This window comes from Rhinoderma darwinii, chromosome 6 (assembly GCF_050947455.1).
Source record: "Rhinoderma darwinii isolate aRhiDar2 chromosome 6, aRhiDar2.hap1, whole genome shotgun sequence".
Taxonomy (NCBI): domain Eukaryota; kingdom Metazoa; phylum Chordata; class Amphibia; order Anura; family Rhinodermatidae; genus Rhinoderma; species Rhinoderma darwinii.
In genome coordinates, this window is record NC_134692.1 from 9,940,500 (window position 1) to 9,956,622 (window position 16,123).

The 16,123-nt window shown below is 40.2% G+C and overlaps 1 protein-coding gene across 2 annotated transcripts; it reads right to left on the minus strand.

Moving 5' to 3' along the window:
* Window positions 1-1,824: 1,824 nt before the first annotated feature.
* Window positions 1,825-14,359, minus strand: LOC142656167 (C-X-C chemokine receptor type 2-like). 2 transcript variants are annotated; one of them, XM_075831057.1, is made up of 3 exons: window positions 14,239-14,359; window positions 7,875-7,935; window positions 1,825-3,129 (listed from the first exon to the last, which is right to left on the minus strand). In XM_075831057.1, exon 3 carries the CDS (start codon window positions 3,112-3,114, stop codon window positions 2,065-2,067), a length of 1,050 nt encoding a protein of 349 aa, XP_075687172.1. In that variant the 5' UTR covers window positions 3,115-3,129; window positions 7,875-7,935; window positions 14,239-14,359; the 3' UTR covers window positions 1,825-2,064. The 2 variants fall into 2 exon arrangements, with proteins under 2 accessions (XP_075687172.1, XP_075687171.1); XM_075831056.1 differs by having other exon boundaries at window positions 1,825-3,132.
* Between the last annotated feature and the right edge of the window lie 1,764 nt (window positions 14,360-16,123).

Genomic DNA, 16,123 nt, shown 5'->3' on the forward strand with positions numbered 1-16,123 from the left:
TGACTACTATAATACTGCCCCCTATATACAAGAATATAACTACTATAATACTGCTCCTATATACAAGAATATAACTACTATAATACTGACCCCTATATACAAGAATATAACTACTATAATACTGCTCCTATATACAAGAATATAACTACTATAATACTGACCCCTATATACAAGAATATAACTACTATAATACTGCTCCTATATACAAGAATATAACTACTATAATACTGCCCCCTATGTACAAGAATGTAACTACTATAATACTGCTCCTATATACAAGAATATAACTACTATAATACTGCTCCTATATACAAGAATATAACTACTATAATACTGCCTCCTATGTACAAGAATATAACTACTATAATACTTCTCCTATATACAAGAATATAACTACTATAATACTGCCCCCTATATACAAGAATTTAACTACTATAATACTTCCTCCTATATACAAGAATATAACTACTATAATACTGCTCCTATATACAAGAATATAACTACTATAATACTGACCCCTATATACAAGAATATAACTACTATAATACTGCTCCTATATACAAGAATATAACTACTATAATACTGCCCCCTATGTACAAGAATGTAACTACTATAATACTGCTCCTATATACAAGAATGTAACTACTATAATACTGCTCCTATATACAAGAATATAACTACTATAATACTGCCTCCTTTATACAAGAATATAACTACTATAATACTGCCCCTATATACAAGAATACAATTACTATAATACTGCCTCCTATATACTAGAATATAACTACTATAATATTGCCCCTATATACAAGAATATAACTACTATAATACTGCCTCCTATATACAAGAATATAACTACTATAATACTGCTCCTATATACAAGAATATAACTACTGTAATACTGCTCCTATATACAAGAATATAACTACTATAATACTGCCCCTATGTACAAGAATATAACTACTATAATACTGCCCCTATATACAAGAATATAACTACTATAATACTGCCCCTATATACAAGAATATAACTACTATAATACTGCTCCTATATACAAGAATATAACTACTATAATACTGCTCCTATATATAAGAATATAACTGCTATAATACTGCCCCTATATACAGGAATATAACTACTATAATACTGCCCCTATATACAAGAATATAACTACTATAATACTGCCCCTATATACAAGAATATAACTACTATAACACTGCCCCTATGTACAAGAATATAACTACTATAATACTGCTCCTACATACAAGAATATAACTACTATAATACTGCTCCTATATACAAGAATATAACTAATATAATACTGCTCCTATATACAAGAATATAACTACTATAATACTGCTCCTATATACAAGAATATAACTAATATAATACTGCTCCTATATACAAGAATATAACTACTATAATACTGCCCCCTATATACAAGAATATAACTACTATAATACTGCCCCTATATACAAGAATATAACTACTATAACACTGCCCCCTATATACAAGAATATAACTACTATAACACTGCCCCCTATATACAAGAATATAACTGCTATAATACTGCTCCCTATATACAAGAATATAACTACTATAATACTGCTCCTATATACAAGAATATAACTACTATAATACTGCCCTCTATGTACAAGAATATAACTACTATAATACTGCCCCTATATACAAGACTATAACTACTATAATACTGCCCTCTATTGTAGTAACATTTTCATATCTGTCTAGAATGGCTGCTTAATTAAAAACAACTGTACAGGTGTTTAAGATATATTTTTATTAAACTTTTCATTACCACCTAGAGTCATACACACTGTATATAACATGTTCCATATATTTAGATTGCAGCAACCCAATTACATCAAATTGCCATCTATTGTTCAAATGAAAAAAATAGAGCTGTAGCCTAGAATGAAATATGAGACACTAATATATAACAGTCTCATTTTAAAAAAAAAAGATCAAAATGTTTTGATCATTTCACTTTTGTCCGAAATGCGTGGTCATTTTTGTGAACGTAGATTCTCAAGTTCAGTGAAAGTACTAGATTGTGGTGGACGTATGTGCCGACGAGGACATGACGGAGAGACTCCGGCCGTAACTGGACAATCTTTCCTTGTTGATAACTCCCTTGTTGGCAAGGATAGTCAGGAAACTGTGTCGAAATTTGTGTCCAACGAATGCATATAGAATTGGGTTAATGCAGCTGTGAGTGTAGCCAAAAACTTCAGTGACATAAAGAGCAGTGTCCAATCGATTTCTTAGGGAACACGTTTCTTTGATACGTTTTGTCCTCATGAGAGAGTCCACAATGACTGTGATGTTGTAAGGAAGCCAGCAGATCAGGAAGACAAAAAATACAGCAAGGATGACCTTCATAGCTCGGTGCTTCTGGCTATTCTTGGTCTGATAAAGGGTCTTAATGACAAAGCCATAACAGAAGAGCATAACGAGCAAAGGTATGAAAAACCCCATCAAGTGACGTCCAATCCTAATATCGATCATCCACGTCTCGGTATTTTCTTCCAGGTTCTCATGACAAACGATTCCTCCCTTAGGTGATACAAAGACATCTTTAAACCAAATGGTTGGAATAGATAAACCAAATGAAACAATCCAAATAGAGATGGTGATAAACTTCACCCAATGCCTTTTCTTCGTAAAGAATTCGGTGGCATGGACGATCGCCAAGTACCGGTCAACGCTTATACAAGCCAACAAGAGGATCCCACTGTAAAAGTTGACTTCTTGCAGTATAGAAATGATTTTGCACGTGGTGATGCCAAAAACCCATTCACTGACTTTATATGTGGCCCAGAAGGGTAGCGTTGCGGAAAACAGGAGGTCGGCGAGGGCTAGATTCAGCAGGTAAATGTCTGTGGATGACCTCTTCAGTTTGTTATAGCAGATAACAAGAATCACAAGACTGTTGCCCAAGATATTGAGTAAGAAAACAGTGGCATAAATCACAACAATTACGTATTTGTTGATGGGTGATGAAGCCGTGCATGGGGCGGCATCGAGAGATGGGATGTAGGTGTTGGCATCTGTGAAAAGGTCGGTGTAGAAGGAGAGGTCAATGTTTAGGTTCATGGTTGTTCTCTGAGCCTGCTAACAAAAAAAAAAGTCAAAATTAATATACATAACCCCATTGAATGGGTCCCTCTGGGTTGTAAGGTTCTCTGAACAGGATGGGGAAAATTTAAAGTCAACCCTTTGGGACCAAATTCCCACTGACTTACGTGGACGCTCACCAACAATGAAAGTGTACTACAAAAAGCAATACGGAGTGGCTGATTATGAACAAGTCCATAACTCTAGCTTTGTATGTCATACTCTGTGACCACCAATAGTGATGAAACACCTGAGAGTAGCCATAGATGTAAAACCACCAATAGTGAAGATAGACCTGAAGGTAGCCGTAGATGTACGACCACCAATAGTCAAGATAGACCTGAAGGTAGCCATAGATGTAAGACCACCAATAGTGATGATAGACCTGAAGGTAGCCATAGATGTAAGACCACCAATAGTGATGATAAACCTGAAGGTAGCCGTAGATGTACGACCACCAATATTGATGACAGACCTGAAGGTAGCCATAGATGTAAGATGGTAGCCATAGATGTAAGACCACCAATAGTGCTGATAGACCTGAAGGTAGTTATAGATGTAAGACCACCAATATTGATGATAGACCTGAAGGTAGCCATAGATGTAAGACCACCAATATTGATGATAAACCTGAAGGTTGCTATAGATGTAAGACCGTAAATAGTGATGATAGACCTGAAGGTAGCCATAGATGTAAGACCACCAATATTGATGATGGACCTGAAGGTAGCCATAGATGTAAGACCACCATTATTGATGATGAACCTGAAGGTAGCCATAGATGTAAGACCACCAATATTGATGATGAACCTGAAGGTAGCCATAGATATAAGACCACCAATATTGATGATAGACCTGAAGGTAGCCATAGATGTAAGACCACCAATATTGATGATGAGCCTGAAGGTAGTCATAGATGTAAGACCACCAATATTGATGATAGACCTGAAGGTAGCCATAGATATAAGACCACCAATATTGATGATAGACCTGAAGGTAGCCATAGATGTAAGACCACCAATGTTGATGATAGACCTGGAGGTAGCCATAGATGTAAGAAAAAGTTTGAATATTCTCCCAAAAGAGGTCTCAGAGATCTTGTAATAGCCTTATAGAGTAAGATCAAGTCCATACAGGTGGGAAGGGGAAGAAAATCTCGGCTCGAATGCTCCACAGGTGTAGGTTATTTTAAGGTGAAAAATAACCCAAAGCATCAGACTGATACTCCCCCTGAGATCACCTGCCGGAGGTAGACTTTAGTTGGGCCTCATAATTTCCTTCAACTTCTAGGTTGTCCACTGAAGCCCAAGACAGCAAGATTGCCATCCAATCTTATTGTATTTGATGGATCAGATTATCTAATGACTATGGGTATGTGCACCCGAGAACTGTCTTTTACGTCTGAAAAGACAGACTGTTTTCAGGAGAAAACAGCTGCGTCGTTTCAGACGTAAAAGCTCCTCCTCGCATTATGCAAGGCATCTTTGACGCCCGTAATCTTCAGCTGCTCTTCATTGACTTCAATGAAAAACGGCTCAAATTATGTTTCAAAGAAGTGTCCTGCATATAATGTATATAAGTGTCCCGCATATAATGTATATAAGTGTCCCGCATATAATGTATATAAGTGTCCCGCATATAATGTATATAAGTGTCCTGCATATAATGTATATATAAGTGTCCCGCATGTAATGTATAGAAGTGTCCCGCATATAATGTATATAAGTGTCCCGCATATAATGTATATAAGTGTCCCGCATATAATGTATATAAGTGTCCTGCATATAATGTATATAAGTGTCCCGCATATAATGTATATAAGTGTCCCGCATATAATGTATATAAGTGTCCTGCATATAATGTATATAAGTGTCCCGCATATAATGTATATAAGTATCCTGCATATAATGTATATAAGTGTCCTGCATATAATGTATATAAGTGTCCCGCATATAATGTATATAAGTGTCCTGCATATAATGTATATAAGTGTCCCGCATATAATGTATATAAGTGTCCTGCATATAATGTATATAAGTGTCCCGCATATAATGTATATAAGTGTCCCGCATATAATGTATATAAGTGTCCCGCATATAATGTATATAAGTGTCCTGCATATAATGTATATAAGTGTCCCGCATATAATGTATATAAGTGTCCCGCATATAATGTATATAAGTGTCCCGCATATAATGTATATAAGTATCCTGCATATAATGTATATAAGTGTCCTGCATATAATGTATATAAGTGTCCCGCATATAATGTATATAAGTGTCCTGCATATAATGTATATAAGTGTCCCGCATATAATGTATATAAGTGTCCTGCATATAATGTATATATAAGTGTCCTGCATATAATGTATATAAGTGTCCCGCATATAATGTATATAAGTGTCCCGCATATAATGTATATAAGTGTCCTGCATATAATGTATATATAAGTGTCCCGCATATAATGTATATAAGTGTCCCGCATATAATGTATATAAGTGTCCCGCATATAATGTATATAAGTGTCCCGCATATAATGTATATATAAGTGTCCCGCATATAATGTATATATAAGTGTCCTGCATATAATGTATATAAGTGCCCCGCATATAATGTATATAAGTGTCCCGCATATAATGTATATAAGTGTCCCGCATATAATGTATATAAGTGTCCTGCATATAATGTATATAAGTGTCCCGCATATAATGTATATAAGTGTCCCGCATATAATGTATATAAGTGTCCCGCATATAATGTATATAAGTGTCCCGCATATAATGTATATAAGTGCCCCGCATATAATGTATATAAGTGTCCCGCATATAATGTATATAAGTGTCCTGCATATAATGTATATAAGTGTCCCGCATATAATGTATATAAGTGTCACGCATATAATGTATATAAGTGTCCCGCATATAATGTATATAAGTGTCCTGCATATAATGTATAGAAGTGTCCTGTATATAATGTATATAAGTGTCCCGCATATAATGTATATAAGTGTCCCGCATATAATGTATATAAGTGTCCCGCATATAATGTATATATAAGTGTCCTGCATATAATGTATATAAGTGTCCCGCATATAATGTATATAAGTGTCCCGCATATAATGTATATAAGTGTCCCGCATATAATGTATATAAGTATCCTGCATATAATGTATATAAGTGTCCTGCATATAATGTATATAAGTGTCCCGCATATAATGTATATAAGTGTCCTGCATATAATGTATATAAGTGTCCCGCATATAATGTATATAAGTGTCCTGCATATAATGTATATAAGTGTCCCGCATATAATGTATATAAGTGTCCCGCATATAATGTATATAAGTATCCTGCATATAATGTATATAAGTGTCCTGCATATAATGTATATAAGTGTCCTGCATATAATGTATATAAGTGTCCTGCATATAATGTATATAAGTGTCCTGCATATAATGTATATAAGTGTCCCGCATATAATGTATATAAGTGTCCCGCATATAATGTATATAAGTGTCCTGCATATAATGTATATAAGTGTCCCGCATATAATGTATATAAGTGTCCCGCATATAATGTATATAAGTGTCCCGCATATAATGTATATAAGTGTCCCGCATATAATGTATATAAGTGTCCCGCATATAATGTATATAAGTATCCTGCATATAATGTATATAAGTGTCCTGCATATAATGTATATAAGTGTCCCGCATATAATGTATATAAGTGTCCTGCATATAATGTATATAAGTGTCCCGCATATAATGTATATAAGTGTCCCGCATATAATGTATATGTGTCCTGCACTTCTTTGCCGAGGCAGTCATTTTACGCGTTGTCGTTTGACAGCTGTCAAAGGACGACGCATAAATGACAGGTTGTCTGCACAGTACGTCGGCAAACCCATTCAAATGAATGGGCAGATGTTTGCCGACGTATTGTAGCCCTATTTTCAGACGTAAAACGAGGCATAATACGCCTCGTTTACGCCTGAAAATAGGTCGTGTGAACCCAGCCTATGGATGTCCTGATTGTAATGGCCAGTGACCAGTAGACCCTAAGAGTTCCTGTACACATAGTGGCCATGCAGCATGTTCAATGAAACCATCTGCTTCACCTTTACAAGCCATGTCGGCAAGCAAGACCGCGACAATTTGCAGTAAAATCGCATGCACACTATCGGCACACTGCTGCTACGGGCACGGGCACCCTAAAAGTTCCACAAAATTAGGAGATATGGTTTTCCTGGTCGTAGAGATTATAGATAAGAAGGGGGTTTCTCACTTACGACAATGATGGCATATCGGCAGGCTGTGCTATCAATGTCTGATCGGTAGTTGTCCAAATAATGTGACCCCCCCCCACCGAAGTGGCAGTGGCCAGAGAAGCCATGTGCCCTTCCAGCTCCAGTCAAATCCTCTCGGTTATTTACAGACGTCACATGGTTGGATTATTATAGTCATTGGGCGACCTTGGAGGATAACCTCCGAAAAAAGATGAGCGGAGTCGACAGGAGGTGAAAGAGCACAGTACTTTCCTAGCAATCGGCGGGGTCACAGCAGTCAGACCTCCACCAATAGTGGTAAGCAAGTGCCATTAGTGAGGATACCCCTTAATGCATTCAAAATATATTTTTTATGAGCTCTATCCTGCCCTTCTATATATTCTTAAAGACACCCATCAAATATAAAAATGAATGGTTGACTCAATATCTCATTCCATCCAGTTTCATACTCACAGGGCTGCAGGAAGCAGAGATCTCGGCCGCTGTATACTGTATTGACTGCCTCTGTAATTGCCTGCAAAAAAAAAGCATTGGTCAGACCCCACTGAATTTCTTCCCAAGTCATGGCAGATTAAGGTAAAGAAATTGGTGACTACCTGTCTCCCTGGTAAGAGAGCAGCCACATTTTTCACAATTTTCATGTACACCTGATATGCTGATTTCCCTAAAATCCCCTCTCATATGATGACAGAAACTAAATTTTACTCTATGCACCTACAACCTCTTGTCAAAAACTGCCGGTGTCAGCACCAAGCAAACCTGGCCCACTGGGTTTAAGGGGCCCGTGGCAATCTAGATAACCATACTCTACACTTGTCAATCTGAAGCTTGGGAATACCATTGTGACTGACCAAAGGGCCCATATACACCCATAACACATATTCATGGTGATTTACATGTTATATTAAGGCAATGTGTTGCTTTAACTTATGTTTTTATCTTTCTTTTCATGCACAGTAAGACTTTAGTTGCTTTTGCAGCTGCTACCTGGCATTGAGAACCTTTGCTTAGCATGTTGGATGCAAAATTAAAAAAAACAAGTCTTTTTCTCACTAGTTCTTTTACACTTATGCCCTATAATGATGACGGCACCCTGTGCAGCCCTGTCCGTGATATGTCAAAATTATACTAGGCTGTATACAAATTAACATGCACATTATTATTTTTTATATAGGTGGCGCCATTGTCCTGCTAAGCCATTCATATGAGGAATACGTCTTTCAGGCTCCAAAGTGTTAATGTGTTGCAAGGGGAGAGAAGGACATTAAATAGGGCGCATTACTCCATAGATACAGACATTGCACAAAGCAGACGAATTCCTGACACATATGAGGAAACTCAATGTTGCAAAATATAAGGGGTTAATTTCCTATGAGATGTTCATGTCAAGTACCTTTTGTGGTTTGGTTTGCTCATTTATAAAGTAAATTGTGAAATAAGTCATTACAGGCAATTAAAAGAAATACAGTGAAGGGGTGATTTGTATTTGCGTGATATGATTTGTTACAGTACTGATACCAGATATATACATTTCCTTCTCATTGCTCTAATGCATCTAAAATAAAAGATGAAGCAACTTTGCAAACAACTTTAATAATAAATCTCCTACCGTTTTGTGTATGAAGCTCCTATGTAGACCTATGTGTCTCCATGGTTACAGACTACAACCAAACAATGTGTAGTCTGATTCTGCAGTCCTGCCTCCTCTTCTGCTGTCTGTAGATGATTAAGAAGAGGTAGCAGAGGGAGTAACACATGACTGCAGGTAGGGGCGTAACTAGGAAAGACTGGGTCCCATAGCAAACTTTTTACTGGGGCCCCCCCTCCCCTGGGTGTAGATAGTGCCTTTTTTACAGCCCCCCCCTGTAGATAACGCCATACAGTCCCCCCTGTAGATAACGCTATACAGCCCCCCTGTAGATAGCGCCATACAGCCCCCCCTGTAGATAACGCCATACAGCCCCCCACTGTAGATAGCGCCATACAGCCCCCCTGTAGATAGTGCCATACAGCCCCCCTGTAGATAGTGCCATACAGCCCCCCTGTAGATAGCGCCATACAGCCCCCCTGTAGATAACGCCATACAGCCCCCCTGTAGATAGCGCCATACAGCCCCCCTGTAGATAACGCCATACAGCCCCCCTGTAGATAACGCCATACAGCCCCCCTGTAGGTAACGCTATACAGCCCCCCCTGTAGGTAACGCCATACAGCCCCCCCTGTAGGTAACGCCATACAGCCCCCTCTGTAGGTAACGCTGCAGGGTCAGACTACACTGGGTTTGCTTGTAGTCAGTAATCATGCAGGTACATAGGTCTGCATAGGAGCTGAATGCACAAAACGGTAGGAGGATATTTGAAAAGTTTTCTTATTTTAGATACATTGGAGCAAAATTGGTTGCAAAAGTTACAAACCCTTCAAGCGGAAAAAAAAAAACCATCAAAAATTGCAGTGCAAATAAATTTTATTAAAGGGTAAGGGTATGTTCACACGGCAAACACAAAACGGCTGTAAAATACGGAGCTGTTTTCAAGGGTAATCAGCCTCTGATTTCCAGCCGTTTTTTATGCATCAAGCGTTTTTGATTTTTTTTTACGGTCATATTTGGAGCTGTTTTTCTATGGAGCCAATGAAAATCCGCTCCACAAACGGCTCAAGAAGTGACAAACTTTTACAAACGGCCGCGTAAAAAAAACGTACTGTGGGAACGAAATGCAGTTTTTGCCATTGAAGTCAATGGGCAGGTGTTTGGAGGCGTTCAGCCTCCGTATTTTTAGCTGTTTTTCGGGGCGTTTACGGCCCGAAAAATGGCTGAAAATAAGCCGTGTGAACATACCCTTAGGCCTAATTCAGATGCGCGTGTTCGGTCCGTGATATACAATCCGTTTGTCGGCCGCATTTCCCGGACCGAACACAGTGCAGGGAGCCGGGCTCCTATCATCATAGTTATGTACGACGCTAGGAGTCCCTGCCTCGCTGCGGGACAACTGTCCACATCATGGACCGAACACGCTCGTCTGAATTAGGCTTAACTCTGGGCAAGAGTTTAACATTCGAGGGGTGGAGGGAGTTCACATTCAATAAAATCAGCTGTAAAAATCAAACATGGCCAATCAAATTTTTCCAGAATGCCAATGTTTCCCACCACAAAAATAAATAATATTTTAAGATCACGCGTTTTGACACTGAGTTCATGAATTTTCGCTGTATATACTTATCTAGGTGTAGGTGTATACTGCTAGAATTCATCAAGTCTGGCGATATACAGTGTCAGGCCTGATTTACACGAGCGTTTGCGTTTTGCGTGCACAAAAGGCACTTAACAGCTGCGTGTGTCATCAGCGTATGATGCGCGGCTGCTAGATTTTCTCGCAGCCGCCATCATTTTGACACTCCGTTTGGATGTTTGTAAACAGAAAAGCACGTGGTGCTTTTCTGTTTACATTCAGAGAATGACAGCTGTTGCGCGAACCACGCAGTTCGCACGGAAGTGCTTCCGTGCGACCTGCGTGGTTTTCACGCACTAATTTAACTTCAATGGGTGCGTGATGCACAAAAAACGCAGAAATATAGAACATGTCGTGAGTTTTACGCAGCGGACTCACGCTGCGCAAAACTCACGGACTGTCTGCACTGCCCCATAGCCTAATATAGGTGCGTACGATACGCGTGAAAAGCACGTGCGTCGCACGCGCGTATATTGCGCTCATCTAAATGATGCCTCAGAGCGCGAGATCTCCCGATAATTAGTGGCGCCAGGGATTATGGGACCAACCTTACAGGAAGTTTTGAGCCGTTTCCTGTGTGTACATATTAAACATTCGCCGTGCAAATCGTAATTTAAAAAAAAAAAAATGTATTACTTTTATTTGAAAGACTATTTATTTCTTCGGTGGAAATCATTTTTTAAATTAAAAACAGAGATGACCTCCCCATGATGGGCCCCTTTAAGGCCGAGTTCCCACGTAGCGTAAACGCTGCGGAATTTCCGCAACGGAATTCTGTGCGGAAATTCTGCAGCATTTACAGTAGCAGCAAAATGAATGAGATTTGGAAAATGTCATGCCATACTGCGGAAGAAAAATGCACAAAAGTCGTGCGGAAAGTGTTCTGCGTTGCGTCTTTCAATTCCGCAGCGTGTCAATTTATGCTGCGTGTTCTGTGCGGAAATGTTGCGTGTTTGGCTCATAGACTTCAATTGGTTTTCACAGCGTTGACTGGTGCAGAAAAAACGCAGCGTTTCGGCAGTAATATGAGCAGAAAAAAAACGCACTACTTGGTGCGGATTTCTGTGACAAATTTACCAGCGTTTTTCTAGAGATTCTGCAGCAGATTTTCTGTTGTAGAAAATCTGCAGCGTATCCTGTGTGTGGGAACAAAGCCTAAAGCCGGTTCCACACGAGCGTGTGCGTTTTGCACGTGCAAAACGCTGCGTTTTTTGCAAAGGTCCATGAAAGCTCCGTGTGTCAGCAGCGTATGATGCGTGGCTGCGTGATTTTCGTGCAGCCGTCATCATGATGACACTCTGTTTTTATGTTTGTAAACAGAAAATGACGTGGTGCTTTTCTCTTTTCATTCATAGTTTTGACTACTGTAGCACGCATCACGTGCGGCGTCCGTGTGCCGTGCGCGGCTTTCACGCACCCATTGACTTCAATGATGCGCGAAAAACGGGCAAAGATAGGACATGTCGTGCGTTTTACACAGCGGACACACGCTGCGTGAAAATCACTGCCAGTCTGAACGGCCCCATTGACTAACATAGGTCCGTGCGAGGCGCGTGAAAATCACGCGCGTAGCACGGACGTATTATACGTTCGTCTGAATAAGCCCTGAGGCACTTGACAGCTCCGTGCGGCAGCAGCATATGATGCGCGGCTGCGTGGTTTTCGCGCAGCCGCCATCATTATGACACTCCATTTGGATGTTTGCAAACAGAAAAACACGTGGTGATTTTCTGTTTTCATTCATCCTTTTGACTGCTGTTGCGCGAATCACGCAGTTCGCACGGAAGTGCTTCCGTGTGAAATGCGTGGTTTTCACGCACCCATTGACTTCAATAGATGCGTGATGCGTGAAAAACGCGAAAGAACGGACATGTCGTGAATTTTTCGCCGCATAGACTAATATAGGTCCGTGCAACGCGCGTGAAAATTACACGCGCTGCACGGACGTATATCCCGTTTGTCTGAATAAGCCCTAAAGGTGTTTTCACTGACCATTCTAGACTCTGTGCAACCGATATCAGGAGAACTGCAGTCCTTTGTGCAATACTCCTCAGTGATGAAGTAAGGTCTTCTTCTCTATTACAAAGCTTGTTTATGACTTTTAGATCCCAACTTACAAAAATCCCCCGGGGGAAAGTGTGGGGGGGGGGGGATGTTTACAAATAAACAAGTAATAATAATAACAATAATGATAAAAAGGACAAAACATCAAATCATAAAACCATCAGCCCAATATGTTGTTACATAAATGATAAAATACATCCTGTAACCCTAACCGAATCCCGAAACCTAGTACTCTATACCAGTCGCCTTCAACCTATAACTCTCCAGCCGTAGCAGAACTACAACTCCTAGCATTTTCTGGTAATAGAGGAATATTAGAAAATTGCTGTAAATATAATTTCCTAGTATACAAGTGGAGGGTTCACCAATGATGAACCTACAGTATAAAGAGAGACTCCCCTACGGGGCCAGTTTAAACAATTTAGGAGGGGATTGCATTACAAGCAATTTCTTTACTTATACGGTAGTATTAATTACCCACATCACCGAGACCCCTATAATGAGACCAACCATCTATATAGTCCCACATTTATAAAGGGTTGTCCAGGATTAGACAAACATGGCTGCTTTTTTCCCCCAAAAAAAACAGTGCCATATCTGTCCACAGGTTGTGCCTGGTATTGCAGCTCAGCACTATTGTAGTGAATGGGGCAGAGCTGTAATACCACACACAACCTGTGGGCAGGTGTGGCGCTCTTTTTTTTTTTTTAAAAAAAAGCAGCCTTGCTTTTCTAAGACTGGACAACTCTGAATACGCAGAGCATTTATAAGATACCCACTAGAAGCCAACACCCCTCCATATTCCTCTAATTGGGGGCTACAAGGCTTGGTGTGCAATATGCTAATTAATTTAATGAAGTGCTCTCGGCCAATCAGACTCAACACAGGGACATTGAGTGCAATTAAGAAATGTACTAACTATGGCATGAAAAATTGAATGTCATTTTTTTTAGGAAATGCTACCACATGTAAAATAAATCTATAGCTGTTACATGTTCACTTTAGTGTTTTTCTCCATTAAAATCAATAGAGTAAAACTGTCAAAAAACAAACAAAAAACAAGGATTAAAAAAAGTTTCATAAAAAGTTACAATGTTGCATTTTACTTTTCTTCGTCGATGGGGAAAATCTGACAAAAATATCAAGCAGCGTTTTAAAATGCAGAGTTTCGGTGGCCTGCAGGGTGGGACTGGCCCATCAGGGGACAGGCGGACACTACAGTGGGTCCAGGACCTGACATGATAATGGGCACGAGCCAGAGTTTACAATGCAGTTAAAGGGGCCATGACCTGTTTTGTATACCTGGGTGGTGCGCCCGCAACTAAAGATAACCCAACCCAACACTGTAAATGGGAACTTCCAATTCTTCTACGTGTTACCTATCCGGCTGCTGCAGAATTTTACACATATAAAAATTTATCAAATACTCTTAGAAAACCGTGTTATCCTCTCCGCCCCGGTCTGTATTGCCTGTCCGTTTTTCCTGCCATATAATAAACAGTATATCATATAATGATCCAAGTTACCTGATCGATGCCCAACTTCCAGATGCTGCAGATTCTACTCAAGGCTCTGGGAGGAAAAGTTTGCAAAGAGGAACTGTCAAGTCATCATGTTGTTCTTATAAGGGGGAGTGGAAGGCAGAAATTTAGACTTCCCAAAATCAAGAAAGCAAAGTGCCATCTCCTGGATCGATATCTCTCTTCTAGTGCAATGGACCAAGGATGGGGAAATCCTCTCAAGAACTCGGTGGCTTTTTGCGCCACACCCAGGGGGGCTGCTCACGTCTACTATAATCTATAGGTGCCTGCAGGTTATTACGTTGCATCAGGAGGACGTCAGATCATTGTCGTCTAGACAAATTTCCTGTCAATTGCGCCATGCAGCCTTACGGTAAAGCGGCCACAGCCATGACCAGCCCCATCCAAAAACTAGAAATGATCCAATAATTGATCGGCTTGGGTAAATTTTCGGATAGGACATCATATGACCAATAACTATACGTCTACTATACTACTATGACTATCCGTTCCTGGGAAAGCTGGGTGACTACCAATATGGCTGCCATTACAGAGTTTATTGCCAATCTTTCTCAGACTCCCAAATAGCAAATCTTTGCCGTGATATTTCTTCTGCTTCCATATTGCTACATCATTGGAATTGTTACCCGGCTTTCCCAGACTCTGTGTAATTATCCAGTGATACATCCCCTGGTAATATATTTCTGCATTAAAAGGCAAACTTGCCATTCGGGACCCTTGAAAAGCTGGGTGACCACCCATGTGGGAGGCAGCCATATTGGTTCTCATCCAGCTTTCCAGAAACAGATATAACAAAGAAAACACTGTGCAGTACAGAATATTTAACAACGTAACAGAAGGAAACGATTCCAGAACTAAGGCCTCATTCACACAGACGTATTCCACGTCCACGCGCCGCCCGTTAAAAAGCTGACAGCACATTGACCAATGCAATTCAATTGATCCGTGTTTTATACGGGGTGTGTGTCCGTTGCGAGAAACTCCCTGCTTATCCTATTCTGGTCCGTTTTTATGGTGAAAATAACGGACAGCGCACGGGCGGCATTTTTGGGCTGGCCGTTGTTCACGGACAGTTGTTAGAAAATAGAAAAAAAAAGGGAAACCCGAAGGCGGACGAGAAACGTTGATGACATACAGGAGACACGCGCATAAAACACGGTCACACGGAACGCACACACGCTCGTGTGATGAGGTCTTATGCTTTTTTCTAGCCAATTGCTCTTTATTTGACACGGTTCACTCAGGCCGTTTTTCTACACTAGATTTGACGCACATCCCAGGAAATCTTTGCAACATTTATACCAAACATAGAGCCCTGACACCAACTCTATCTGCAACATGATTAAAGGAGTTTTCTGGGTTTAACAGCTTTTTGATTCATCACCATTTTCAAGACATGTTTGCTGTCAGTGAATGGGAACACTCTTGTTTACATCCACCGGCTGTAAACCTGAACATACCTAGTACTGCTCCCAGCTGAGAAGTGGTTACAATTATATCCAGTTTAGACAATGCTCTGTGAGCTAAACATCTGCTGCACATATCTCTATGCTAGTTTGTTACAATGTATCAGGCCTCATTTACACGAGCGTGTGCGTTTTGCGCGCGCAAAAAAACGCTGCGTTTTGCGTGCGCAAAAGGCAATTGACAGCTCCGTGTGTCATCCGTGTATGATGCGCGGCTGCGTGATTTTCGCGCAGCCGCCATCATAGAGATGAGGCTAGTCGACGCCCGTCACTGTCCAAGGTGCTGAAAGAGCTAACTGATCGGCAGTAACTCTTTCAGCACCCTCGACAGTGAATGCCGAACACAATATACACCAACCTGTGAATAAAAAAAGACGTTCAAACTTACCATGAACTGCCTGCTT